Source organism: Homarus americanus, unplaced genomic scaffold (genome assembly GCF_018991925.1).
Source record: "Homarus americanus isolate GMGI-L3 unplaced genomic scaffold, GMGI_Hamer_2.0 scaffold31037, whole genome shotgun sequence".
Classification (NCBI taxonomy): domain Eukaryota; kingdom Metazoa; phylum Arthropoda; class Malacostraca; order Decapoda; family Nephropidae; genus Homarus; species Homarus americanus.
In genome coordinates, this window is record NW_024722227.1 from 25,790,132 (window position 1) to 25,806,537 (window position 16,406).

The 16,406-nt window shown below is 40.9% G+C and overlaps 2 protein-coding genes across 3 annotated transcripts in view; both read right to left on the bottom strand.

Annotated features, from left to right (window-relative positions):
* Positions 1-2,999, bottom strand: part of LOC121862437 — a 6,788-nt gene extending 3,789 nt beyond the window's left edge. The window contains exons 1-3 of the mRNA XM_042360737.1: positions 2,731-2,999; positions 944-1,260; positions 23-201 (exon numbers count right to left, since the gene is read on the bottom strand). Of these exons, the coding sequence (XP_042216671.1) occupies positions 23-201; positions 944-1,241 (477 nt within the window). The 5' untranslated portion in view covers positions 1,242-1,260; positions 2,731-2,999. The remainder of the gene's footprint in view (positions 1-22; positions 202-943; positions 1,261-2,730) is intronic.
* Positions 3,000-10,022: 7,023 nt separating this feature from the next.
* LOC121862438 (protein NipSnap-like) overlaps positions 10,023-16,406 on the bottom strand; it is a 46,982-nt gene continuing 40,598 nt past the window's right edge. Inside the window, exon 6 of one of the 2 annotated variants that reach the window (XM_042360739.1) lies at positions 10,023-11,624. In XM_042360739.1, the coding sequence (XP_042216673.1) occupies positions 11,476-11,624 (149 nt within the window). In that variant the 3' untranslated portion in view covers positions 10,023-11,475. The remainder of the gene's footprint in view (positions 11,625-16,406) is intronic. The other variant, XM_042360738.1, reaches the window with a different exon arrangement.

The window sequence follows — 16,406 nt, forward strand, 5'->3', positions numbered from 1 at the left end:
CAGCACTGTTATACACACTTACATGACAGGAGTGAGAGCACTGAGATTTAACACAGCCTGGAACGTGAGCATTGGCCACGTATTTCAGGTGGTCCCAGTGGCTGATGTTAGCAGATGGTGGAACTACGGAAGGACACGCTATTGCTTGTTTGTGAACTTGTGTGCGTGTGTTGACAAATTGGCTATGCTGTCGTGGATGATCTGCAAGTGTAAGAGCAGTTTAGGTGATGACAGGTGTTGACAAGTGTTGACAGGTGTTGACAGGTGGTGACAGGTGTTGACAAGTGGTGACAGGTGTTGACAGGTGGTGACAGGTGTTGACAAGTGTTGACAGGTGTTGACAGGTGGTGACAGGTGTTGACAAGTGTTGACAGGTGTTGACAGGTGGTGACAGGTGTTAATAAGTGTTCACAGGTGTTGCATTAATTTTAAATACAGATTTATATATTACTTGTCATTGTATACTGATTTCAGAGGACAGTTTTACAATGCTAATCATAATTTCTTATATTGATTTTAAATTATATATAAGGGCATGAATCACAGGTATATTAATTAATGAGAATATTATGAAGATAGTATGTTAACTTATGCATTATTTGAAAGTTTCCTTAACTATCCACCTGGCATACACAGAGGTTAGAACTAATTCCTGTCATTTATACAAAATCTATATTAAACGTTTATTAATACTCGGGTGTATATAAAGATACAATTAATCTTTTCAAAGATTAAATATTGTTAGATAAATGGACTTGAGGTTGTTAAGTTCTACCTTTACTTAGAATAAAGAAATTAACTTATGTCGTGATACTTACAAAACAAGCGGCTAACGAGCTGATCAGTGGTGACGAGGATAAAGTAAAAAAAAACAGTAATCTCTTCAAAAACAAAAGAAAACCAACAAAAATAAAATCTAGAGCAAAATTTACTTGAAACCCACACTGTCTCTTGAACCTTGGAGAGGTCTTGAAGTTTCCAAGGACCAGGTCATCATCTTCTTCATCAACTTCTTCGGCGTCCAGCTGGGTATCCTTGGAGGACCTTTGATAATCGTGTCTCAACCTCCTCGCCTCAGGAATCTTCAAGGAGTTAAGAGCATCGTCCAGGATACGAATTTCTAAAGGCGGTGGTGTTTTATGGAGCTGTGACAAATCTGGGTTATTAGTTCCAGACGTGGCCGAGGAGATTCTCTGAGGAACCACTACCAGAAGAACGCTGGCAACGACCACCCACAACATCGTCCTTCTGCTGTGCCTACTGTGGGTTGATGACAGGAGGTAGAATAGCAGTACCCAGATATGTAAGTAGATGTACATTGGTTATACTCTTGGATGAGGAGGTAAATAATGTCTACTTAGAATGGGGGAGGAGGTAGGCAGATTAGCTATACCTGGAAGAAAAGGTAGATTAGGTCTATTTAGGGGGATAGGGGTTAGGTAGATTTAGTTATTAAGTCAAGGATATAAATATTACTGTTAATATTACATCATTATTACCTCTATCTTTACTATCATCATCATCATTATCATTATTATAGTTATTATTCAATGGTCTTCTTCTTCTATGATTATTATTATTATTATTATTATTATTATTATTATTATTATTATTGATAGGACATATTTTTTCTATGTAAGCCATTTTTGTCTCGCGTTAATAATAATAATAATAATAATATACTACTACTACTACTATTAATACTATTACTTCTGAAGGCAATATATATACGGTAGTAAAAAACTGTAGTATTAATAACAATAATGAAAACAATAACGATAATAACAATAACAGAAACACAATAACAGCAATAATTATAACAACACAGTTATCTAAACATCGAAATTATAATCACAGTTAAATTATATCAGTTATACCTGAAAGAAAACGAAATTAAACATAAAATAACAAACTTCACAAACGAGAATTATACAGGCAATTTGGGCCCAAATAGTGGAATTGTCACTGCTGAAATACATCAATTGTTTCTGTGATTTATTCCTTTCAGTACGAAATAAACTTAGGATGATATTACAGCCCAAGAATACACAAAGGGGATATAAATTAATAAAAAGGTGTCATGTAAAAGTTATTGACTGATTTATGTTAAAATTAGTTGTCTAGCTGAGAAACCAAAACACAGTGCTTAGAGACCGCTGGGGGAACTGAAATTTCTAGCACACTGACCTTACTGTATTCGTTATTTCACTGTATTGCTGTATTTTCATTATATGACTTATTCATACAAGGTAGCTACTGTACTGTATGTACTATATGAAACTGGGTATTTTGCAATGTTCTGTAATCCTTAAGTTTGGTGATTCTGATTTTGGGGTACAAATTAATACTTTTGTTATTTATGATTTTAATTTTACTAGGATTACGTGAAGATTAGGTACTTCAGCTTATATCACCTTAATATTAACCACCCTAACACTAACCTAGCGTTAACATAATCTAACTCGCCTCCAGGTAGCTTTAGGGGGAGTTTAATTATCAGGTCAAATTCGCTATGGTACCTAATTTTCAGGTGGTCCATATACTGTAACCTTTGATATAACGGTGTAAGTTTGTAAATTTTGATATATTATTGAGTAAAAAAGTATTTAAGTAATATTGTAAGCAGAGACATATTGAGGTGAAAGAGGTCTGTTGTTATAATTTACAGATAATGTAGATATTTTCTCACATTAGCCTCACCTGCGTGTTAATTAACTCATGAAGTCTTACCGAGGGCAGGCAGGTAGGGCTTCCCAAGGATCGAATCTATGTACTGGAGTTAGTGAGTTTCGACCCTGTGCACTCGTCTTCCTGGGGGATAGGTTCTAGCTGACTAGTTCTCCTGGATTATAGTGAACCACGCCCCTGTATGTCTATCTTGTATTGACGGCTCCTGAAGGTGGGGGGTGTCGGCGTGAGTCCTCGGCCTCTTATGCTCCTGCCGGGAATCCGCCGTCCGCTACTCAGAGCAACACATTGCCACCACGACCCAGCAGAACACAGCCCCGACACCTCCCCCCCCCCTCCCCCTCCCCCTTCCTCTCGCCCCCACCAAGGACCTGTGGCACTCCTTCTCCACCTCCTCCTCTTAAGCCCCCCTTCAATCTCCCCCACACCACCCCAACCTCCCGAAATCCCCCCAAACACACACACACATCAACAGTTGCAATATATATCTATACACTCTCACACCTCATTACTTCTACACATTCACTTTGATATTAATTAGTGATACTCAAGTGGTTTATCTGTAGTCATCTACCAGGTAGTTAAGGAGGGAAGAACGCGTACGATGATTTGTTAAATAAGCTGGATCCTTATTGGTCAAGGTCACCAGACGGTATGTTGTGAACTGTTGGCGGGCCATAACAAGGCCTGCACTGTGAGGGGAGGAGGGAGAGAGAGGAGGGAGGGAGGGAGGAGGGAGGGAGGGAGGAGGGGGGGAGAGAGAGAGAGAGAGAGAGAGAGAGAGAGAGAGAGAGAGAGAGAGAGAGAGAGAGAGACTTAACTAAAATAAGGATGAGGTTGGGGGGGGGTCAAGGTTGGTGGTGGATGAAAAGAAGGGGGGTTGTGTGAGGTATAGTAGCGATGAGAGAGAAGGGAGGGGCAGGGGTTTAGGTTAGGTTAAAAGATTTATTGACAAAGCTTGGAGTACAGTTTGCCTATTCTGAGTAATTCAGTCAGGTCTTGACACTGAGGGTGGTATTGTAGTGGATTTCTCCCCTACAAATGCTGTTTATCGCTGAGTAGCCAACCCCGCGAATTCCCCAGTGTATGCCTCGTGGTCTAGGTCAACCAGCGCCGCCTTACATGACGGAGGTCAACTACTAAGCCACGCCGACCTCCGCTGTATAAGACCTGACCTCGTGGTGACCGCTCTCTCTTCTTCTAGCTACAGCCGCAGCAAGCAACACCACCTCCTCCGCCGCTGCCTGGCGGCCCTCGCTCCCGCCGGCGAGCATGGCGACCCACAAGCTGTCCTCCTCTGAGCACCTTCACCAACCAGCTCTCTCTACATCACGCTTGTAACCATGCTGCCTTCCCAGCACCAAGCTGCATTGTACATCCAATACAACATGTATACAGAGAGCACATTGTGAGTTTCCTTTCTCCATCCCATCCTGAGTGTGAACCCAAACATCATGTACCCCACAGTATCACTTCTCACTGCCACACAGGACAGAGGTTCATACACAGTATAAGCCATATTCTATTTGAGGACTAATCAGTGTGGACTAGCAAATTTTGGATAGACAGCAAGATTGTCCTCAAGCACTCCTGTACTGAAGTCTTTGACAGCGCCACATTCAATAATATAGTGTTCAAGTGTATGCTTTAAAGGTTTATCACAAAGTTTACATGCTGAGTGTTCCGGTATGGGTACAGCGTTACTAACTTGCCAGATGTGTCTGTATCTTAGCCTAATTCTGGCCACGACTACATCACATTGTCTGGTTCTGTCCTTATGCTGGCCATACCGGTACCTCTCGTCACAAAATTTCTCATATTTACTAATGCTACAACTGCCAGGTCTCTCTGCATTTCTCAGTTCTTCGAGGTCAGAGTTCATGATTTTGACTTGAATGTTTTTAAGTACAGCATTGGACAGGCCAAGGTCAAGGTCAACATTTTCTTTCTTACATGCCTCATCGGCCAGTCCATCAGCACGGTCATGATACCTAATTCCAACATGGGACGGAATCTACACAAATTCGATACGAGAGTTGTTCTCATTGGCAGTTATCACATTTATTTTAATATCACATACAACTTAAGACATTGAACCTGACGGGCTGTTCATTGATTTAAAAGAACTTTGAGAGTCACAGAATATCACCCCACCTCCATGTTCTTTAAGGTAGTCTGTAGCTAAGTAGATTCCAGTTAGTTCAGTTTGCATTGTGCTGGCCCAGTTGTTCAGCCTTTGTTTGTTTGACACTATCATCTCTTTTTCTTTATATATTACAAATGCACAACCTGTTCTACCTGTGTTTGTCTGCACAGAATCATCAGTAAAAGTATAACAATCACTTGATTTAATACTCTCTATGTGTCTGTTAATAGTTTCTAGTGACACATCTCACCACATAGTTGTTTAACGTTTGCTTACTACCAACAGGAGTGTAATTAATAGGAACTGATATATCCAGCCAAGGAGGAATGGCATTAATGGGTTCGTCTGGGGTGATTGGGACATTACGTCTCAAGAGATCTGCAACACTTTTATGAAGCCATGCACCAGACCCCTTCACCACCCCACTACTGCCGATGCCTCTACCTCGAGGCTACCTCCCCCAACTGCGTCAGATATCTCTCACTGGAAATGTTCTCTCTGTCATGAACGAGGAGTCAATGTCTGGCACTGTTGCACCAGACGCCAGCCCGCCACTCCAGTCTTGCAATCACCGCCGCCTTATGTGTCGCTGGTGGGTTCTAGTGCATCTGCATCTTTGCCGCAGGATGCCACACCAAATGTCACCTCTACTAATCCTGATTCTGTCGAAGTTCTTGCCCTTCACGATGCTGTCAACTCTGATGTCTCGGTATGTCTCACTTGCAGCACGTCTTGATGCCATAGAAGCTCGCATTGATGGTCTCTTCTCTTGTAGAAACTCAGCAGGTCATCATCACTTCTCTCACCACCCTTACTGAAAAGCTAGACACTCGCCTCGAGGGGACCATTAGCCCCCTGGCCCCCTCGCATGGCGCACCACAAAGCGATGCCCGTGTCACCTCCTCTTCCACACCTGGCTCTCGTTAGGATAAAAGTCAAGTTTGATAACCGGATACCGCTTAACATTATCTCATGGAATGTCTGTGGAATCAGAAATGATGCCAAACTCACTACAATTAAAGGTTATGTTTATCACCATCATCCAGATGTTATATTCATCCAGGAAGCCTTTGCTGTCTGATCTCTATTTCGAGGGATAGCTCCTCCGCTTACTGGCTACATTCCTTATGTTCACCTTCAGCCTTCAAAGGGTGAGGAAGTCGTCACTGCCCGCTGACGCGGCCGTGGTCTCTTGACCATGGAGACAGCTGCCAGCCTGGTTTGTCGGGCCCCTCCCCTTCCCCATACCCTCCTCCCCACCAACAGTACAGTGCAAAGACTGATGATCAACCCACAAGTGATATACTAAAGTGACAATTTCAACTCGAAAGGAAGAAACAACTGTTAGAGCGACAATCGTAATTAGAGGTCAATGTTGACCTGACCGAACCAGACACACTCAGTCCGCAGTATACTCGCCACCATCAACACTGGATGATAAGCCAAGAAACACTCCAAACTACATCAGGAGAGGGCTCCCTACTCCACCCAAGTGAGGAATTATGAATTCCCTAACTACATCACATGAGGAACAAGAACCATCTCCAACACCCTGTGTGAGCTGAAGGACCTCCCTCGACCACGTGGTGGACCTGCAGCTGTAGTGAGGTAGCGGATTAACACCCAGGTATGACGCAACGACCATCCAGACAATGGACGCCAACAACAGGTCACAAGAATGTCTACAAGTCCAGCTCAAACATTACCAGATCTATATTTCATCTATATGTTGACTCTTTGTTTATTTATTTTTGTATTGGAAGGTTTTGTCAATCAAGTGATCCACTTCCCGCTTCCACCATATGTAACCTATCACCTCTGTTCATTGTATATTTTCAGCCTTCGGGCTGCCATGTTATCTTAATAAACCATTAATTATTATTAATATTATTTACTATTATCTTGTCAGGAATGGTCTCATCAGCTACGTCTGTTCCTCCATACCATATCGACTTCTTTGCTGCTCTGAGGATGACAATATGACCTTCCAGCTTCTTGAGATAGCAGTGGGTGAGGGCAAGATCCGTCTATGAAATGTCTACTCTGCCCATCAAGATTAATCTCTCTGTCCTCCCTACTCCTCCGATCTCTGGTATGATCTACATGGGAGATTTCAACGGAAATTTCAACTCCCAGCTGGACCTCCTCCTGTCTAGAGTCATAACCGTATTACCATCCCTCTGAAGTATTGTCTTACCTACATCTCGTACATAAAAACATAAGAACATAAGAATGGAGGAAACTGCAGCGGGCCTATTGGCCCATACTGGGCAGTCCCATTTACACCCAACCCCTGTTGCACATATATCCATCCAACCTATGTTTGAAGCTATCCAGCGTATTCGAGTTAATCTAACCTTCTCCCCACATTCGATTTAAAGTCACCGAAGAAGTTATACTCCTCGCTAGTGAACTCCACACAAAACTTCCACAGTCACTACGTCTCTCGGCCTCACATCAAACGTCACTCTGAAGCCTACGCCTGGACCCTTGATGAACGTATCCTCCAGTCGTCCAGAGATGATCTAATTTCCCTCCAACAGTGTGTTTGGACTGAATCCTGGCATAATCTCACAGACAGTATTAACCATTAGACTAGAGTGGGAGCCATGTGGCACCTCATCAACTAGGTTGTCAAGAAAAAGTCCTCTAGTGCCCTTCACCACGGCCCACCACCACCAGAGTATGCACAAAATCTTGTTGAAACATTGTCAGAACAATCCCAAGCCCATAATCTTCTGGAGCAAATTCAAGAGGCCCTCTCCTCCCAGTCAAATCTCCGCGCCCTTCATCTCATGGCGGCGTTGCTGAAGGTCGATGAAAAGGATACAGTGGAGACAACCGAGGAGGAACTGCGGCATGCCCTCATTCGGGGTAAGGCAACTGCCCCCGGTAATGACGGTGTCACCTACTCAGTTCTCTGTTTGCCCCTGAAAGTCCCCGGAAACCTCCTCCTGCTTTACAATCTGTCTCCAGACTGGGTATGTACCCAATACCTGGACCTCCAACACCATAGTACCTATTCCAAAATGTGGCACTGCCAAATTCAGACCCATTTCCCCCACCTCTTGCTTCAACAAGGTGATGGAACGTATTCTCCTTACCCGTCTCAAGTTTCGGCTGGAGGACAATCTCTCACCCAGCTCGCATGGTTTCTTACCACAATAGAGTACGCATCACTGTCTCATGTAACTCTATACTCACCTCGCCCCCATGAGTGTCGTACCCTTCATCGACCTTAAAAGTGCCTTTGATGATTCAAATAGATATTATCCTTGATCAGCTCGTAGATTTTGGTGTTAAAGGTAATTTCTTAAGATGGATTCGTGGATACCCCCGGAACAGAACCTCCCGTGTACCACCCTGTGGTACTCCACAGGGTGGTGTTCTTAGCCCTTAACTTTTAATGTCATTATGCATCTCCTACTTTCTTTTCTTCCTGGCGTTCCCGGCACCACAGTGACCTGTTACACAGATGATATCTGCATTAACTCTGAGTCACCGGAAGATCTTCAGCGCCTCCTCAACTCATTCTCAGCATCGTCTTCTGTTTGTAGTCTCATCCTCTCCCCAGACAAGAGTAGGATATTCTCTCCTCGTAACCCAGGAACACTCCCAGAATTCACCAACAAAGCTGCTGGGATTTCTATCCCCGTAGCCAAAACTGTTTACATCATGTTTATCCGATTTGTTGTTGACTACCTTTCTCCTGCTCTATGTAAACTTCCAAATAATCCCTAGATCCCCTTGAAAAGTTTCAAAACAGTCATGAGATTTATCTTGGGTTGTCCCACTTCCAAACTGAACTCAATCTTTCTTCCCTTGTTGAGAGAATATATGCTAATGTCTCCTGCTTCATTGTCAAATGTTTTCACTCTCCCCATCTTGCCTAGCACCAGTGATGCTAGTGGAGTGAAACATAAAAGGCAAAAGTCAGTGATGACCCTGGCAAAGAAAATTAAATTATTAGACAAGTTAAAGGAGGTTGTTTGGTGTGAAAGAATCCACAGTGCAGTACATAAGAATAAACAAGCAATTCGTGATTCTGTTCAAGCGAGTGCTCCTGCAAGTGGTGCAGGTTGTTCGTGACAGGAACATAGTAAAATCTGACATGGCTCTGAACATTCAGACTGGTACCGCAAAAATGTTCCGATTGACAGCAACGTGATTCATGAAAAGGCTAACGCCCGTATTATTAAACATCTTCCCTTGAAGAGGGTTGTCGTTTTAAACTAAATGAGTCCCGAGGGACACCGCAGTACAGTACTTTACGGGGTGGTGTGGCGGTAAGATTAACTAATTCCAATAAAATTCAAGGCAGCCAAGGACAGAGTGACGCTCATCTTGCTGCAATGCGGCTGGCCACATGATCAAGCCTGGCTTGCTTTATCGCTCAGCAACCCCTTCCATGGAACGTAGCTTTAAGATGGTTCGAGGAATCAACCAGGTATTGTTTCCCTACCAGGAAATGCTTAAAGACCTCAAAGCCAAGAGGAAACAACTTCCAATCACCATATTTACAAGAAAAAACCAGCTACTACCATTGCCACTCCACCCTCCTCCTCCCAGCCACCCACCCCTCCACCAACCACCACTGCATCACCCTCTTCCACCAGTGATCCTGATGATCCCCCGATGCTTCAGTAACCAGATGTCTCCCTATGTACAGTCCACCACTTCATCAAGCTCCAAACTTCCATGTACAAATGTAAGTACAGAATGTGACTTAAGTTTCTCATACACAGTCTTGGTATACCTGTATATTAGTGCACTCGGGTATTACTATGTATAAGTGGCTATTTGTGGTTTTGCCAATTCGCGCCATTTCTTGGAACCGATCCCTCACGAATGGCAAGGGTCTATTATATACCAAACAAAGTTCAGTTTTGGTTTGGTTTTATACTGTAAAACTCTTACCAAACTGGCTGCTCAGCAATTATTTCGGTATTGAGAGGCAATAATGTACGGTAGTTCACTTTTCACTAAGTGGTATGAACCAGGTTTTACACCATAATTGTGGTCGGGACGAATACAGGTATCACCTTCCATAATTGTCTAAGGAAGTATCATCATCTTACAGCCATTTTCCATACTTTAATGTATTTTTTCTTTATGGTCTCCAAATAAAAAACACATCAGAATTTCATCTAATTTTATGTAAAACACTTGAGGTTAAAAATACACAAAATGAAAAAGATTAAAGTCTGTATTCTAGATACAGAGAAATGTACAATCATTTATCACATTGTTTCACTTGAGGATATTAGCAGTACTCAACATGGGTCTCAGCAAATTTCCAGAATACAAGATCCAAGTACTAATTCTCTCTAGGTAACAGAGCAAGCTATGAGGCATAACAACACTGTCAGATAAAACTCTGATACATAAAAAAATGATAATAATATTAATGTATAAATAACAAATTTCTTTTAACATTGTCACTCCATTTGTCTCATAATATCTTTCATGTTGTAACCTTACCTATTACTGTACCATTATTCAGTTAACAGCTGTGTGTGGGTGGGGTGGTCTACAGAAACCTCCAAGAAAGGTCTACAATGTTAGAGAAAGATGTGCAAGTTAAATGTAGAAAAGAGACAGGAAACTGATGAAGCAAATGACTAGCTTCCAATTTGCTTATGAAATAAAATTGGAACAAATATCACATCAGTTTGTCAATAACCATATGAAAGTACAATACAGCATACAGCATTAAACTCTACAGCTGACATCTTAGAGAGAAGGTAAGGTTTCATCTACTGGTGAGGATTCATCTGCAGCTACTTTTTGTTTACTGCCAACCAACACCTAACTTGCCATGTTAATAAAATTAACAGTGACAGTGTGTGTGACAATAATTAAAGAACAAGTACTATGTAACACATCCCCTGTGAGACCATGAACCAAGGAACTTAGGCATTCTTTCATTATGGTTCAGTCTAACAGTAGCAATAAACTGGAGAACTCTGTACCTGATTTAAATATGGTATTGTACCAAGTAAAAGCAACCATACAAAGCAGTTAATGAACTTCTTTGTTGCCTCCCTGTACACTTGACTAAGCACAATAATGCACACCAAGCAAGACCCATCATGCAGGGCATATTAAAGTAACACATCTTAACTGATCAAATAAACTACAAAATCTACCACATAATCTTGTGTGTTCTCCAGGAACTATGAATAAAATTTAAGGAGAGAGAGAGAGAGAGAGAGAGATTTACCCAACAGTGTAAAACCAGCATCTGTCTTTTACCATAAAGGATAAAAGATTAAAGATGATGGATTTTCTGGTATGCCCCTTCCTGCATAACCTTCATCAGTGTTAAGCTGACGCTCCTCCATGCAAGGCAGCCAATGTAATTCCGGGAAATGCTGAAAGCACGATTTACCAACCAAATGTAATAACAATCACCTTTAAGTGAAGGAAAAAACAAACATGCTGCAAAAATGCTCACTGAAGGAGTTACTCAGAGTTTTGTACATTGTGCCTCTCATACAAAGATAAATGATACCATTACTTTTATTAATGAATATACAGGTGATTCACCTCAGTGGTTCCTTGTCACATGGGTTATATATACAATGCCAGGTAAATAACATCATCCCTCGGGAGTGTTACATTCGGGTGCCGTACAATTATTACTGAGCTGGGGAGATACTATTTGGCACGAGGATCCTAGCGTGCATCTCTCTAATGAGTGGCACTGTGTACGCCACCACCTCGTCCCATCCTGGATGACGCCAAGCATTTTCTCGAGCTTCCTTTCTTGCCTCCAGAGAGCTGTAACCTAGATGAGAGAAAGTTTGTGTGGATCATGTGAGCAGCAATTAAAGAAACACTAACTTACAATGACAACTGAACTAAGTATGGAATTATTTAACATACTTGCAGAACAAAACAGATGTAGAATATTTAGTTTCTTGTGTATCAAAGAACACTCAAATATTAATCAAAGGAAACTAATGTAACATTTCTCATACAAATGATCTTAAGTGAATACATTATACTGTACAGTACTATCAAATAACACTATCAACAACAAAAATAACAACTATATTTTACTAATATGGCTATTGCTATCCAGTACGCAGGACCTACATGATGTTTAAAAAATTATATAAGAACACTACAGAAACAACTTATAAAAAAAGAAGATATACAGTAACCCTTATCTATCTCTAGATGTACAGTACTGTACCTCACACAAAGTCTCCTAAAAAATTTCATGCACTGAACTTTATCATTGTAGCCAAGATGTGTAATAATTACCCAACTTTCTAGAACACTGTACCCTCATTAATTTGGATCGTTATAATTCAGATTTCGGTTTAATTCGTATATTTTTTCCAAAATGAATTGAACGATTTGAATTCGGAATGAATCTGAAATAACCGAGCGGTTCCGAAATAAATTATTATTACCCTGCATAAGAATATACAGTACAGGATACTGTAGTATATATTAAGAACTAGATGAAGATGAATGAATTATAGGAATAAAATATGAATTATATTAAAATACTGTACAAAACTGTGCTTGGTGTGTAGCTGGGGAGAAGAGGTGGCAGGGAGGGAGGGAGGGAGATAACTCACACCACCCGCTCAGCAGCCTGTGATCCCTTTATAACAACAGTATGCAATTTCACCATAATTCCCATATTATTTAGGCTCATTTGGTGTCGGGTTAATAAAACAGTATCAAAAATAATTAACTTCCCCCCCCAAAATCCCAGCGATTTTCCGGCACCCTTGATTCCAAAGCCTTGCTGGATTATCCGTTTTGCCGGACCAACCGAGGTCAACAATACACCTCTGACCCACTACTTATACACCTCCTGTGTCCCTAAAACACCATGGACTGCTAGAAACTTAAATTAAACAAATATTATATGTACAGTAAATTAAATGTGAAAAATAAGCATAATTTTGAGCTACATTACTGTACACACACTGTACTCAAATGGACTACACTAGACTAAAATTTTTATCTCTTGTGCAATTTATGTGATATTTATACTCAAATTAATGACTATCTTACAAGGAATCCAGTAATGTAAGTTATATTCTGTTAAGTTGGACCCTATCTCGTGACACATCCCGACCCTCCTGTACTGCTATTTACACCGGTGGTTCCCTAACACGGGGTCACGGCATCATAAGGGGTCACAAAGTTCAAAGGGTCGCTGGGCTCCCATAAAGCTCATGGGTTCGCTGGAGCGGTCACGTGTGATTTATTTTATTTATTTGTTTAATTCTAGATGTGAAGGACTAATGCATGTGGCCAACAGGTGCTGTCTCGTTTAAGTCGGGACCATATATTATAGTCGAGGGATTAACTCTTCCTGTTAGGTCAGGTCAGGTCAGCCCAGGTCAAGCTTGTCCTGATGACACATATTGCAATAGAAGTTCCACACTCCTATCCTTGAACTGTTCTCATCTCGGCTCACTCTCAACTTCTCAAAGATGCAGACAGAAAATGGCAGCAAGTTTCAATGATAGATTCTCCAAGTTACTTAAGGACTCTTTTGTGCTCAATTGGCAGGATTACAGGCTGGCAATGAGACAAGGGTGAATTTTGACGTCTATGAGACAGCTTTCTCGTCAATGGTGTTTATACAAAATGATTACCATAACCAAACATCAAATTTCAACTTCGAAAAGTGTGTGATATGTTGCTTAACCTCATATACCCCCAGGTATAGAATTTAATCAAATGATGATGTACACATGTCAAATAAGAAATGTGACAGTTGTAGCATACAACATATGACAGAAGTGTAACTTAAAAATTGTATGTTATGTTGTTTAATCACATAATTATAACCCCAGTTAAGAGAAAATTTATTAAATGATGATGCACACACACACATGAATTAGGACCGATGTAGCTTGTATTGATAATTAATTCAATGATGATGCATACACTTCACATAGCCAGAGCTGTAAAGTAACTGAATAAATATACTCGAATACTGTATTCAAATTACATTTTTGGGAGTTTACTTTTTACAAAGTATTTTTACTTAAGTAGAGTTTTCTAATACTTTTACTGCAATACCTTGTACAATTGAAAAATCAAAATACGTTACTCGTTACATATCCTAAGCAATAGTTTTAAATTTCCAATCACAGGACACAGGACAAACTTGGAAGCTATTCAATCACAAACGTTTCTTCACGTCTGGACCAATCACCTGTGTTCTTTCGTATCATTTCATCTACTGTATGTACCCAAACGACAAACACAGAGTTTAAGCACCCAAGCCATTCTTTCTGCCATCACTTCCTTGTTTGGTGCTACGGAGACAACAATCATCCACAAACTCCACAACTGAAGGAACTTGATAGCTGCTTGACATGCCCAGGGGATGAAATTTAGCTACTGAAATGTTTCTCAACATTGTGACTTATCTTTCAAGCTTAACACCCCTATACCTGCATCTGCTGCTTGTGAGCGTGTGTTTGGTCATGTTTGGTTTATATTTAGGTCTAAAAGATCCAAATTGAACAGCCATAATTTTGAGAATCTGTTATTGATTAATCTTAAAAGAAAAAATTACAAATAAGCAGTTTAATGCTGTGAATAAGAAAATAAGTGGGGAGAGGCTCAGTGCTGATACTGATGCTGTGGAGCCATTTAGGAAATAATTGAAGGACTTAATGGAAGCTGAAAACTTTCAATTATGCCAACTGTACAATGTAGATGAAACTGGACTCTTCTGGAGAGCTTTACCAGAAAATACACAAGCCTCCGTAAGTGAAAAAAGTATGCCTGGTTGGAAACTTTCCAAAGAACGAGTGTCTGCATTGCTGTGTGCAAATGCTGATGGGAGCCATATGCTTACACCTGTGGTTGTAGGAAAAAACAAGAAACCTTGCTCAATCAAGGACATTTTGCTCAGGCTTTCTGTCCACTACTACAACTCCAAGATTTCCTGGTTTACAGGAGCCATCACCTCAGACTGGTCTTTCAACATGCTGTGGTGGAGGCCAGGCATAAGCAGGTGGTAGATCTGAAAAACCCTGCTGATGAAATGAAGGCTATCATCCTCTTAGATAATGCTCCCTCACATCTCAACATTGAAAAACTGTGTAGCAGGGATGGAAGGATCAGGTGCCAGGCAGTGCCACCAAACACCACCTCTGTCATACAGCCAATGGATCAAGGTGTTATTTATGCTGCCAAAAGGCTGTACAAACACCAGTTTTTGGGTGAAGTGATGGAAGAGACAAGTGAGGATCAGGTGGAGGACACAAGAGGGTAGAGGATCCTCAGAAACTTGATGATCCAGCTCTCTAATTTTGCTGCTCCTGCCAAAGAAGTCAAGGCAACAACCCTCATCAATGCCTGGAAGAAGCTCCTTTATGACAATGAGGAGGAGCATGAATTTGAGGGCTTCACATCAGAAGATTGCCACAGAAGCCTCCAAGCAGGAGAGAAGGATGCTACAGTTGAGGTTGTGGAGGCTTGGCTGGAGGCTGATCCTGGGTACCACAACTTGACAGAGGAGGAGATTGTGGACTCTGTACATGAGGCTGCAGACGACTATGATGATGATGATGAAGAGAAGGACGGTAACCACAAAAATATAGCTGCCAGAAGCTAGGGACTGCCTGGACACCCTTACAGAATTTACTCGTCATACTAAAAATGAAAAAAGACCAAAAAAAAGGGGGGCCAATTATGATCACTTAAAGGCACTTGAGGTACTGTCAGACAGCACCAAAGTAACAAGGTCACTCAAACAAAGAGTGACACTTTTTTGAAGCCTCCTTGCCCTCACCATCAACCTCCTTGGCTGAGGAGGTTCCTCTTCCTATCCTCATTTTCGACTCGGACTCAGAGTGACTGCAAGACTCCTGCAGTCAGAGACATGTCCAGGTGGATCTGCCTTCCATTTTTGGGGGGTAAGTATACACTACATTGTGTGTATTACTTTTTTTTAATTAATTTTTATTAAAAACATTTCATTTGTGAAAATAGGATACATTGGTGTAACACTTTTTTTTTAAATGGGTCTTTTTTTTATTTGCTCCTAAGTGGACACCCTCTTATTCCTGACACCCCTTCTCCCCAAGTAGTTCCCCTTAGTGAGGTTTTACAGTATTGACTCGGTATTATATTCTCATATGATTCTTTTCTTATGGTTTATGGTTCATCATGATTAATATAACATCTTCAGTAATAGAGAAAAAATACAATACTGTATGTAATTTGTAATATAACTTGTAAATAAAAGGATAAGCTGTATCAGAAGGTTATTTACTCAAGATGCATTCATGAGAGCTTTCAGTCTGCTGAAAGCTCTCACAGGGGTCACTATAACACACTGTATAGTATTTTATGAGGATACCTTCTTAAAAACATTATTTACTACCTTTGAGTGTTATATGATGGCTTAACATGGCTACTTGTACACTTAGACAAATGATTAATGAATAAACCAGAGTATATGTAGATGCACAATATTGCACACTACAATAATATTTATTAAGTGATGATAAATACACCACTATAGTATTTATTAAGTGATGATAAATACACGACTGTACTGTACTAATTTACTAAG